The following is a 13343-nucleotide window of genomic DNA, read 5'->3' as shown; positions in this document are numbered from 1 at the left end:
TCTTTTCCTCCCATCTCTTGTAGGAATGCTGAGATTAGAGATGAGCCACCATATCCAGTCCTTTTTGTGGGTTAGAGAGACTAAACTCATGTCATCAAGCCTCTGCAGCAAATGCTTTTATCCACTAAGCCACCTCACTGGTGGGATCTTAAATGTCCTCCAAAAACTCATGTTTAAAAGTTTGGTCATCATTTGGTGCTGTTAGGATGCAGTGAAGCCTTTAGAAGGAGCCTAATGGGGAGGGCTTTGTGTCATCAGGAATACGTCCCCCAGGGAATGAGAGACCTTTGTTGCTTGTTTCCTCTTTCCTCTTCCCATCATTGCCATCTTGGACCCACAATAGAAGCCTGCAAGCAATGGGTCTCTACCTGATCATGGCCTGGAAAATCTAAACTTATGAGCTAAAAGACCTTTCTCTTTTTACCAGTTGATTACTTCAGGTATTCGTTACTGGGGTAGATATCTGAGTAATAAACGGACATTATAAATATCTGTTAAAGATGGTGGTGGTGACCAGCAAGATGGCCCAGGGTGTAAAGACAGTTGCTGACAAGACTGAAGATGTGAGTTTGATCTCTGGGACCCACATGGTGGAAGGACAGATTTCCTCAAGTTGTCTTCTGACATCCACAGGCATGCCACGTCACACATGTGTGCCACCCCCCCCCCCCAAATACATGTAATTGAACTTAAGAAAAATATTAGTGGTTGTGGGGAGGAAAGTAGGAAAGGATGAGAATTCCAATGTTAATCATTTGTTTTTTCTTGCTATTTCCAAATACTTCTCTCCAATCTATTGATGAATCTTTACAGATATATTAAGATATAATTCACATCTTATATTGCTCACTCATTTCAAGTACACATTTAATGGGTTTTATTACACTGCTAATCTAAAAAATTGTGATAAAATATATATCACACAAAAGTGGAAACTTTCAGTATTTACAAATGTGTGACTCAGTGACATCAGTCACACTGTTATGTAACTATTACCAATAAGTGTTCATAAAATTTTTCATGAACTTGAACTAACATTCTTCAACACAAGTAACTGCCCAATCCCCTTCCCCCACTCAACTCTTAGCTCTAGGTACATGACCACAGTACATCAGTCCTTTCTGCTGGCTTTCATTTTGCATATGTAATCTTTTCAAGGTCAATCTGTGGTATAGCATGTGCCAGAACCTTAACCCTATATAACAGTAACACTGCACTGTATGTATACAAAACATTTTGTGTTTCTACTTATCTTTTGATGGACACTAGAGTGTTTACATATATTGCCTAAATGTACAATGATTATCAGCATGTAAGTGTTTATTTGAATTCCTAGGAGTGTTTTTTTTTTTTTTTTTTCTCAACGTGACACAAACTAGGATTATCTGAGAAGAGGAACCTCAGTTTAGAAAATGCTGGGATAAGACTGGTCTGTAGGCGAGTCTGTGGGGGCATTTTCTTGATTAATATCAGTGTGGGCAGGCCCAACCCACTGGGAGGAGTGCCACCCTTGGGCAGGTGGTCTCAGGTGGTGTAAGAAAGCAGACCCAGTAAACAGCACGCCTCCAAGGCCACTGTCAGTTTCTACCTCCAGGTTTTTGCCCTTTCTTCATGATGGGCTGTGATCAGGAGATGTAGGCTGAAGTAAACGCTTTCCCTCCCAAGTTGATTTTAGTCATGATGTTTGTCATAGCAACAGAAAACAAACCAGAACAAAAATTGGTACCAGGATCATGAGGGATTGCTGACAGACCTGACCAGGATCACAGGGGATTGCTCTGACAGACCTGACCAGGATCACAGGGGATTGCTCTGATAGACCTGACCAGGATCACAGGGGATTGCTCTGACAGACCTGACCAGGATCACAGGGGATTGCTCTGATAGACCTGACCAGGATCACAGGGGATTGCTCTGACAGACCTGACCAGGATCACAGGGGATTGCTCTGATAGACCTGACCAGGATCACAGGGGATTGCTCTGACAGACCTGACCAGGATCATGGGGGACTGCTCTGATAGACCTGACCATGTTGTTTTGGGGAGGACTGTGAAAGGAATTCGGAATTCTGGGCTAGAAAATTATTCAGCGTCCAGAGCTCAATGAGCTGTCATGGGAGCATGGAAGATAGGAGTATGTGGATATGTAGTTTTCCAGCATATTTTGTTGAAAACCAAGCTCTTCCTTTTACTTAATGTTCTGGGTGCCTTGTGGAAAACCATCTCATCACATCTGTGGGGCGTCTCTGCTGTAATCCATTAGTCTGGCAGGTGTGTACAATCTTTAGGTTGAGACACATCATTGTCACCATGTCCTTTAGTCCCACCACACAGGAGGCAGAGGCAGGTGGATCTCTAAATTCAGGGGCATCCTGGACTACATATCAGGGTCTAGGACAGGCAGGGTAACATAGGAAGACCCTTTCTCAAAACAACCCGTGCCCAACTACAACAAGCCCACAAAAATCTCCTAACATTTTATGATCTGTGTTGTGGTGACACCGTTTTTGGTGAGACACAGACAAATGTGCTCACCGGACAAAGGACAGGGTGCTGGAGAGATGACTCCAAAGTTAGAGCACCTGTGTTCTTGCAGAGGACCTGGGTTTTGGTTCCCAGCACCCACATGGTGGCTTGCAATGTCCACAGGTACACACAGGTGCACACAGTGTAGGTAAAACATCTATACACATGAAATAAATAAAAAAACAGACCAAAGTAACAGTATCATCCCAGTCTAGCTTGGTGAGGTAATGGGTTTATTGGGGTTGTACTTCAGGATCACGGATGAGGGGTTATAGGAACAGGGGCTTCCACACACATGTACATGCCCACCTGTACACACATACATAAACATGTACATACATCTCCCCATAACATGATTTCATATTGATTTTATTGCCTTCTATTTTATAGTGCCATCTTGAATGTTTCCCACAACCCAATATATCTTATAAGACCTTGATCTTATGATGTGTGTGTGTGTGTGTGTGTGTGTGTGTGTGTTTAGGAAAGTGTGGTACTCAGCTGTGTCCTATGCAGGCTGAGCCTCCAAACTCATGTGTTTGGGAGAGGGTAATGTATTTATATCTCAGAAGCATGGAAAATTTAAAAGAAAGCACATTTTTCTTGTATCAATGTACATACTTTATCCTGCTTCCAGACAAGACACTGTCACATGTTATTTTCAAGGCAGGGAACACACTGCTAAGGAACAGTCCCACAGGACAGAACACAGCGAAGCAAAACGGGAGCAAGTGTTTGACTACATTCACTCCCCGGGAAACCACAGCTTCTGGCATCCATCCCTGTCTTGAGAATTAAGTCCCTTTCCCTGGGGCACTTGCTTAGCCTTCTAGAGAGCATTTCACATCCTCATGTCCAAGAGCTCAGTGACGACCTAGAGCCTCCAGCCTACCAAAGCATCTCTCTGCATACAGGCCTCTGACAATGCAGTGTGTGTTTTTGTAGAGGAACACTTTGTTCTTTTTATTATAAAGAACTGACTGAGTCACAGCTGGTGATTTGGCTTTTCTGGTAAAGGCACTTGACGACCCAAGTTCAATCTCTGGGACTCCCATGGTAGGAGGAGAGAACGGCTCCCACAGCTGGCCTCTGGCTTCCACATGCACACTGTGGCACACACTTATTCCCCCGCCCTCCCGATTTCCTGAATCAGAAAATGAGTACATGACATCTCTACATTACAAAGCAACTCAATGAAGACTTAGAGAAAAACAGTTCATTCTTTGAGAAAATGTCTCAAATTCTGGCACCTCAAACGATGTAATTGCTACCCATCTCTTCCTTAAAAGGGGCCCTTTCCAGCTTGTTTCCAGGCTTCCTTGACGCCCTTGATGCTTTCCTTCTTCACGCATTTCCAGTATTCTTGCACGCTCTGCTGCTGCGGCACCTGTTAGAGAGAGAAAGACCAGCAGTCACTGGAATCAGGCTAGACCAGGTCTCCTGTCTTCCGGTCCTGCTCATTGCCTTTCCAAACTTCTTTAAAAAAGCTGAGTATGGGCATGGTCTCCTGTCTTTTTTTTTTTTTTTTTTTTTTAAAGACAGGGTTTCTCTGTGTAGCTTTAGTGCCTGCCCTGGATCTTGCTCTGTAGACCAGGCTGGCCTCGAACTCACAGAGATCCGCCTGGCTCTGCCTCCCAAGTGCTGGGATTAAAGGTGTGCGCCACCACCGCCCGGCATGGTCTCCTGTCTTATGGTCCTACTCACTGCCTTTCCACACTTCTTAAAGAAAGCTGAGGGTGGGCTATGTTGCCCAATGTATGTAATGAAGACCATATTTATTAACTTCCCCCAGATTACATGTGCTATGGGAATTGGGATCTCTTTTCTAAGTTGTAAATGAATAATCTTATGCTACGAACACAAACATCAATTCTCTATTATCCCTCTTTCCTGGCTCTCTTCCTAACTGTGTACTTACTGTCTGTGGAGATGCTTTAGACCCAAGTTATAATGCAAATTTCTTTCACGAGAGTATATCTTGTAGATGCTAATGCAAACAAAATTCTGGGCTTCATTTGTTCCCTGGTCAGAGCCCAGCACATGACTATGAGCAGCCACGACAAGTATTGAGAGTTCTGCATGCTTTATATTTAGTTCCCAGTATAGCTATTGTTGGTAAATCTATTAGTTTTCTTACTTATATAGATGAGGTTTCTGAGGCACAGAAAAACTAAGTGGCTTTTCAAGATTCTCAGTCAATACACGACAGAGCAGGATTTGAACCTAATGATCCAAGGTCAGTTCCAAAGTCAGATCTAAGGTCAGATCCAGAGTCAGACTCCAGGTTAGACCCAAGGCTGTGATTTCTGAAGAGTGGTTTTTCTACTAGATTCAGATTTGTGCGTGTGTGCGCATGTGCACAAATATACAAGTGTGTGTGTGTGTGTGTGTGTGTGTGTGTGTGTGTGTGTGTGTGTGTGCGCGTGCCTGTATGTCCAAGCACATGTGCAAGTATGTACTATGACCGAGGTCCGAGGATAGCCTTGGGTGTTATTCACTGGCCTGAAGCTCAAAAAGTAGGCTAGTCTGGCTAGCTAGCAAAACCCTCAGACCTGCCTATCTCTGCCTCCCCACAATTGAGATTACAGGCACATGCCACCATGCCTGGCATTTATATGGTTTCTGGGGACTGAACCCAGGTACTTACTAACTGAACTATTTCCCCAGACTCAGGTTATTTTTTAAAGCAAAGAAAACACTAAATATTATTCTTTGTAAAAGACAGCTCAGTGTTTTGGTTGTAGTTTATAGTTTCTGTATAAACGATTAAGATTCCACTTAACATATTACATTTGTCCTAAATCCTAGGTTTAATACCATTGTCACTAACATGTAAGAACACAGGTTTAAAAAAACAAAACAAGAAATAAACTAAAAATCTGTTACCCATAAACCTCGATGCATCCTGTTTTTCAATACTCCAAGAAACTCCCCGTGGCTTAGGCACTCATCACCGTCCAAGTCAAAGATCTTGAAGACAGTGTCCAGAATATTGTTCGAGAGTTCTTGTCCAGTTGCTACTTTCACAGCTCTCTTAAACTCCGCTGAAAAGCAGAACAAGAGACTGCCAATCAACCAGATAAATTAGTCTAAGTGACGTAACCCACAGTGCCATGATTTGTGAGGTGTATTCAAATCATGCATTTGGTTGAGAAATGCCATGAGAGTAAAGCAGGCCATTTCCAGTTAATCGAGGCTCCTAGTAACATAGTTAATTCCACTCCCTTCCCTCTTCCCCCTTCTTGAGAGTAAGAAAATAAAAGCAAATAAAGTAACTCTTGAGTGTGCTGGTGCTACGAACTGAGAATGACCAAGATGCATTATTTTACTGCTTGCTAATCATCTCCTTATCGGTATCATCTACTGAATGGTGAAACTACTTACAGACAATAAAAATGAAATGATCCATATCTTACCCAGTCTTACAGGGCGATGAGCTAAGCTAAACATTTGCATGGCGATAGCAAAGTCTTCCAAATGCGTTGTAAAATGGCAAAATGACTTGAACTCATCCAAACTAATGCTCTAATAAAAAGAAAGTTTTTTAAAATTACAATTTTGTATATACATCAAAATCTTATTGATGTTAAGTCTTCTATCCTAAAGCTTATGAACTTCGATCTCTCTAAGCAAGTTGATGAAATGTTAAACAGGATAAGAACAGATACTAGATTCTCAGCTGAGGAAGGTCCATGAGAACAAGGGCTACCACGTGCTGTGTGGACCGGGTTCTCTGGACCAGCCCTGGTTTCCTCCTTAGGCTCATTCTGAAGTTCTAACCCCCTGGTAAGGAGGCTGCGGTCACAGGAGGGTTGCAGCCTGTAAGGCTGATGTCTGAGGGAATACTCATTAGTGCCCATTGCCGCTCTGGTTCCCGTTCTCCCTGCATACATGTGCACACACCCCCAAAGCAGCAGTCATACGACAACACAGATGACACTGTGTGGAAGCTGAGAGGAATTTCACCAAAAAACCAGTTCAAACCCAGCCTTGCTGGCATTTGATCTTAGACGTCACATCTCCAGAACACAGAGAAGACAACAGGTTTCTGTAGTTTGTGACCATGGCCAAGGAGACTAACACAGCCTGTTCAGTGGGCTACTCCTACTTAACTGGTGTACAGGCACTGAGCAAGGTGGCCTATGCTGAAACTTCAGCTCTGCCATCCATGATGTGTGAGACCTTAGCCTAAATCACAGGCAGGCACCTCTTAGGTTCCTTTGTCCAAGGTCTATGGAGTATAACAATGACATATGAACCCTGGTCTATCTGATTTCAGTATCTATGTACTTAAAAACAAACAAAACCTAAGTTAAAAAGCTACTCTTTCCAGTAAAAAGAAATCAGAGAGGGGCTGGAGAGATGGCCCTTCCAGAGGTCCCGAGTTCAATTCCCAGCACCCACATGGTGGCTTACAACCATCTATAGTGGGATCTGATGCCCTCTTCTGTTATAAAGCCATACACTAGATAAAGCACTCATACATAAAATAAATAAATCTTAAATTAAAAAAAAAAACTCAGAAAACTCTTCTCCTCCTTCAACCGATGATGCCTGGATTGATCTCAAACTCATTATCCCTCTTGCCTTGATCTCCAGAGTAGCTGGATTATAGGTACACGCCAGCCGAGCCACAGTGTGAAAGTTCTCAATCTTACAGAAAATTCTTCCAGATCTTATCTTTGCAGGGCCTTTTAGGACCTGCCCTCTATCCACACATGGTCTACACAAGTCTCACTGCTTTCAGTTTTTGTGGGCCTTTGTGGAATAATTAAAGTTTTTTTTTTGTAAAAACTACAACAAATTAAAAAATTTATTATTTTTCTTGTGTGTCTGGGTGTTATCTATGTACCACTTACACGCCTGCTGCCCACGGAGGCCAGAGAAAGCATCAAGCCCCCTAGACGGAGTTACAGACAGGTGTGAGCCACCATGTGGGGGCTGGAATCAAACTGGGTCCTCTGCAAGAGCAGCCAGTGTTCTTAACCACTGAGCCACCTCTCCAGTCCCAACAAAAAAACTGTGAAGAATATACGACCAAGGTTAAAAAAATGTCAGCAGTGTGAAGGATAAGGAGCCTTCCTTCCTCCTCCGACCTCTTCTGACCTCACTGCAAAGGCATGGACAGCACCTGTATGCTTCCAGAAACACACAGCTCATATAAAAACAGCTGTGCACCCCACACAACACAGACTGCCCGTCCGACTCGGGAACCACCTTCTCACGCGTTTCTGCACTCCACCTTTTTCTTTTTCACAGTGAATTTGTCAGCAGTTGTGAACAGGGACCATTTCTCTGTATATCTTGTCATGATTTTAAAACAGGCATGGAGTGCAGCCATTCCGACGCCCACTTCTCTCTCCAGCATGCTGAGGCCTGAACGCAGGACCCTGTGCATGCAAGGCTTTTCCACAGGTGGAAACGGCACCTCATTCCCATCTGAACCCGAACATCCTCAGAATGAGGTTTTACACTGTGCATATGAGATTTCTCTTCTGGTGACTGTATGTCCTGTCCTGGTGACAGTTATCATTGCTGTGATGAAACACCATGACCAAAACAACTTGGAGAGGAAAGGGCTTATTTGGCTCACACACCCACATCACTGTCCATCACTGAAGGAAATCAGGTCAGGAACTCAAGCAGGGCAGGACCCTGGAAGCAGAAGCTGATGCAGAGGCCATGGGTGCTGCTTACTGACTTGCTCAGCCTGCTTTCTTATGGAACCCAAGGCCACCAGCTCAGGGGTGGCCCCACCACACGGGCACCCTGACTACACAGTGTTTCCCTCAGACAGAGGACTACTTTGTTTACAGCCAGTATAATAACAACAAGGCCTCCTTCTGCAGAGAGGTCAGGAAACCTTGCTTCTGGCCTCTTCTGAAGGACTGATGTGTTTGACTGTGGATGATCTCCTGCACGGCAGCTTTCCTCAGGGACTCTCCCAATCACTGTTAGGGCTTTGGGTAGTAAGGGTAAATTAACACAAACAGGATGCTCACCCTCGTGCTGTGAGTAATGGTTGTTTTGTTTTATTTATTTTTATTTTTTTGGTCTCTGACCCAATAATCTTGTATCTTCTGTAAGCATCCATTAAATTGTGCAGGGTAATTTGGAAACATAAAAATTTCAGATACTTTGTAGTAGTTGACAGACTGATCTTTTAAATTCTCATATAAATAGAGAAGTCGCAGATCCTTCTGAGTGTTTGAGAGTCATGGGTTTTAAGAGTCCATCCTGTGCTAACTAGCTCCAGCTGTCAACCTGACAGGCCCAGGAGGAGCATTTCTATGTGAAACACTTGTTTCCTCTTCCACACCAGCGGCAGCTCTAAAACCAGCTGTTTCCTTGTATCTAATCAGGTTGTAAACATTTCTTTCCTTTTAAAAAATTTTTTAATTTGGGTTTTTTTTTGAGACAGAGTTTTTCCTTGTAGCCCTGGCTGTCCTCAACTAGCTTGTAGACCAGGCTGGCCTCAAACTCAAGATCTATCTGCCTCGGTTCTGGAGTACTGGGACTAAAGGCGTGCATCACCACTGTAAATGTTTCTTCATTTTAAAAATTAAATTATTTTTTTTTTTTTGGACAGGGTTTTTCTGTGTAGCCCTGACTATCCTGGAACTGGCCTTATCTGAGCCATCTTTCCCTAGTTCTGGGCTCCAGGGTCAGGGTGGGTTTCTTTAGCCAGCCCCTTTTCCCTACACTCCTGGCTGTCACTCTATAGACCGGCTGACCTGGAACTCACAGAGATCCACCTGCCTCTGCCTTCTGAGTGCTAAGATTAAAGTTGTGTGCCACCATGTCTGAATCACTCATATTCTATCTTTTCCCTTTTGTTGGAAGTAGCTCTAAAGGCTGGAGAGATGGCCTAGCAGGTACTAATACTGGCCGCTCTTGCACAGGGCCAGAATTCCACCCCCAACACCTAGAGTGGGTTGCAAACTCCTGTAACTCCAGTTCCAGAGGATCTGACACCTTCTTCTGGCCTCCATGAGCATCACATATACACATTCATAAACACACATGGGCACACATAAAAAAAAAGAAAGGGGTTCATAATTTAAAAAATAGAAATAGTTTTTAAGACCTTATATAAAAATACTTCTTCATGCCAAATCCATTTTGCTTACATAAAATTACAAAGGAAGAAAAAAACTGTTGACAAATGCCTGTGGTTGCAGCTCCTTGGGAAGCAGAGGTGAAAGACCACCTGAGCTTCCAAGTTTAAGATCAGTCCCTGCAATATGGCTAGGCACAGATTCAAAACAAACAGAAATATAACAAACAATCCCTTGAAATTTCACTAGTGGACAGAGGTCTGAATGAGAAGGGCACCCATGGCTCACAGCTCATATGCTTAACTACCTGGTCCCCAGCTGGTAGAACTGTGTGAGAAGCGTTAGGAGGTGTGGCCTTGTCGGAGGACGTATGCCACACTTTGAGGTTTCAAAAGACATGTGTCGTTCCCAGCGTCTCTCTCTCTCTGCCTCTAACTTGTGGCTTAAGATTTGAGCTTTCGGCTGTTCCTGCCACCATACCTTTGCTATGTCACCATGGACTCCAACCCTGAAACCGGAAGCCCAAGTTAAATGTTCTCTTTTGTAAGTTGTATTTAGTCATGGCGTTTTATCACAGCAACAGAAAGTAACTCAGACACGTGCAAAAGCCATGATTGCTAGTTTGGTGATTATCATTTTGTATCTCATACACACATCATACTTTCTCCCTTAAAATGTGTACACAGGACAGCCACTTCTAACATACTAATGACATAACAGGCATTTCACTGAATTCATATTGTTCCTAGTGGTTTTCAAGTGGGTTCTGTTGGGCTCGCTGGCTGGAGTCAAAGCCTATGTAAACAGGGACAACATGGCCCCCTTTCACAGTTTTACAGTCTTTACCAACAACCTTGCTCATTTTCACTGGCTAAGCTCTCCAGAGCAGCAGTCAGCACTGGGGAGAGCCCTGTCCCACCGTGGAGCTGCAGGGCTCAGAGGCTGTCCTCTGTCTGAGGCAGCTCACGACAGGGAGACTGTACACAGAAGATGTCCCTGACCGCTTTCATGCTTCAGTAACAGGAGCACTGTCTCAGGTAATTTAGAAGTTACTTTCCTCGGTTATATGAACTTTCTAGTTTCATTTCTATCCCACGTATAAGAAAAAGGCGTACCGACCTCTCCTACCGACAACTTTTCTCTCACGTTTTTCCAGTAGATGTCTTTGTTTTCAGTGTTAGTGAAGAAAAGGAGCCACTCTGCAAAGTCTTCCTTTCTCATGAAATTCAGACCCTTAGAAAACTGAAGGAATTCCATTTCTTGAACTTCTGTTTGTAAATTTTCCATAAATCTAGATATTAAAATACAAAATTGGTATAATCAGCTAGTGGCATTCCACCCAATATTGTAAGTGGGGCTTCACCAAGTGGCTGGCCTCTGGCAGGAGAGCATAAGGAAGCATCAGGGCTGTGTCAGAGTGTGGAGGAGCAGCCAGAGAAGCCGGTGAAGTCCAATAGTCCAGCATGTCTGTGCAGATTACACCTGGCAACCTAAGCTGTGATCAACGTGAAGGCGTAAAAGTTATGCAAAATGTTGCTTTAATAGATCCACAGAAACTAACATCCTGTGGAAAGCATTTCTTCTAATGTAGAAACATCAATAACTGGAAAAATTAAAGTTTAAGAGAGGACATTCCTTTTAGCTTAATAATGAATGGACACCAACACAGGGACAATGACTTTGTATCAGAAGCTTAGGTCTACATTATCTGAGTTATCAGGGCAAAAGTGTGAAAGTCTACAACTCAACAAGCCTTTTCTTTTCTTTTTCATAAAAACAGCATGGCACTTTGAGCAAAGTCACACCAACAGCTTCCTGGGAAGGTACAGGTTGAATAGCTGCAAGATCAAACTTTTACTTCTTGAACAAGAACCTAGAAGAGTTGCACTAGGGATTATTACCCAAGGCATGTGAAAGCCATTCTGAGCATCCTATGTTTTCATGTGTTGCAATCTCCTTTAAAATACATTTTTATTTGTGTGTGTGTCATACCACAGTTTGAAATGGGTGCAATAGATACATGGGATAAAAAAAGACACCTTCAGTCCAGTGGGAGAAAGCACCATTGTTAACAGCTGGCTTTAGGGTCTGCATTCTCCTGCAAACTTCCTCGAGTTACAGGCATGTGCAGCGGCGTCTGCTTCCTCACCAGGCCCTTGTGTTTACAGAACAAGCACTTCACAGACTGATCTGCCTTGGGATCATTACAGAGTCTTTACTTGGAGATGAGTGTGTAGCACAAAGAGATGTGCACAACAGAGCTGTGCTGTTCCTCTCACCTGTCTTCTGAGATAGGAGGAAGGCGGTAAGAGATCGGTAGGCTGACTGAAGAAACGGAGCAAGAGGCAAAGAACTGTGCTGGGTTGCTGCAGCACTGGGGGAAGTGAGGAACCAAGAGATCACGAGAAGGGAATTAACGGTATTTGGTGACCAACTGGACAGAGGAGGAGGAGAAAGCAGAGGGGCCGCCTCGTCTGAACGGCACTGACTACAGTGTGCGTCTGCTCACTGGTGTCAGTTACGAAAAGGAAGAACACGTGTCTCTTCTCGCTTCAGCTTCCTTGCAATGCCAAGGGCCTTTTAAAAGAAAACCATCTGATAAACATATGAGAACCCATATAACTTCATGGGCTACACACCTTCACGGGGGGGGGGGGGTCTCCCCTTCATCTACATGGGGTAAAATCAGCGAGTAGGTCACCTCTTCATTGACAGAAGCACTTAGTGCAATGCATCTGAATGGTGTGCATGTTATCACATAGCTTGCAAAAGGGATTAGTGTTTGAGACACGGCCTGACATACAACACACACACACACACACACACAAAATCTCAGCAGAAATGCAGTGAGCTGAATAAGGTGCAGGCCCTCTGCTTTCCAGATCAGTATTTTTCTGGTGTTCTGATCTGCTGCTTTCTAGTACCTGCTGAGAGACTATTCCAGAGAGCACTACAGGGAGGCCCTGGGAGGAGGTAAGCAGGGCTCCACTGTGTTAATGTCAGCAGAAATCAGATACTCTATTGGCCCAATTTTACAAAGAAATGAATTCAGGGAAGTTAAGCAAACTGCTTAAAGTCAGTGTTAGCATAAAGCTTTATCCGAGACATGGAGCTGCCTGCTTCCTAATGCACTGTTCCAGCTGCTTTCATAATATAGCTGTTGGGTTATACAGATTATACTGGGCCTCTACAGAAGAGGCCTATGTAGACCAGAGCTGAGTCCCCACATCTCAGAACAGCTTCATTGCACAGTAACTCCGGCTGAGATCAGCTGGTGCTGGCCACAGCAGAGCTGCACTCAGGGACACAGCGCATGGCCTTGTTTTACATTCAATGTGGCTAGCTGTTTTGTGTTAAAAACAAAATTGTTGGGCAGTGGTGGTGCATGCCTTTAATCGCAGCACTTGGGAGGCAGAGTCAGGTGGATCTCCGTGAGTTCAAGGCCAGCCTGGTCTATAAAGTGACAGCCAGGAGTGTAGGGAAAAGGGGCTGGCTAAAGAAACCCACCCTGACCCTGGAGCCCAGAACTAGGGAAAGATGGCTCAGATAAGGCCAGTGAAAGAAACACAGTTTGGCTCAAATCAGAGTTATCTCTGCCCCTGGCTAACAGACTTGTGAAACCAACCAATCACAGAGTAGGGCAGTAGAACCCTGGCCCTGGGGCCCAGGACCAGGGAAAGAATACAGCCTGGGTTTGGGACCTGAGCCACAGAAATTAACACTTTATCCCCAAACCCAGAACCAAGGAAACATGCCCT

At 44.1% G+C, this 13343-nt stretch overlaps 1 protein-coding gene across 1 annotated transcript in view; it reads right to left on the bottom strand.

Annotated features, from left to right (window-relative positions):
* Positions 1–2743: 2743 nt before the first annotated feature.
* Micu2 (mitochondrial calcium uptake 2) overlaps positions 2744–13343 on the bottom strand; it is an 83056-nt gene continuing 72456 nt past the window's right edge. The window contains exons 9-12 of the mRNA XM_059273072.1: positions 10705–10876; positions 5944–6052; positions 5414–5571; positions 2744–3914 (exon numbers count right to left, since the gene is read on the bottom strand). Of these exons, the coding sequence (XP_059129055.1) occupies positions 3810–3914; positions 5414–5571; positions 5944–6052; positions 10705–10876 (544 nt within the window). The 3' untranslated portion in view covers positions 2744–3809. The remainder of the gene's footprint in view (positions 3915–5413; positions 5572–5943; positions 6053–10704; positions 10877–13343) is intronic.

Source organism: Peromyscus eremicus, chromosome 9 (genome assembly GCF_949786415.1).
Source record: "Peromyscus eremicus chromosome 9, PerEre_H2_v1, whole genome shotgun sequence".
Classification (NCBI taxonomy): domain Eukaryota; kingdom Metazoa; phylum Chordata; class Mammalia; order Rodentia; family Cricetidae; genus Peromyscus; species Peromyscus eremicus.
The sequence above is the reverse complement of the archived record's forward strand: the minus strand, read 5'-3'. Positions and strand labels throughout refer to the sequence as shown.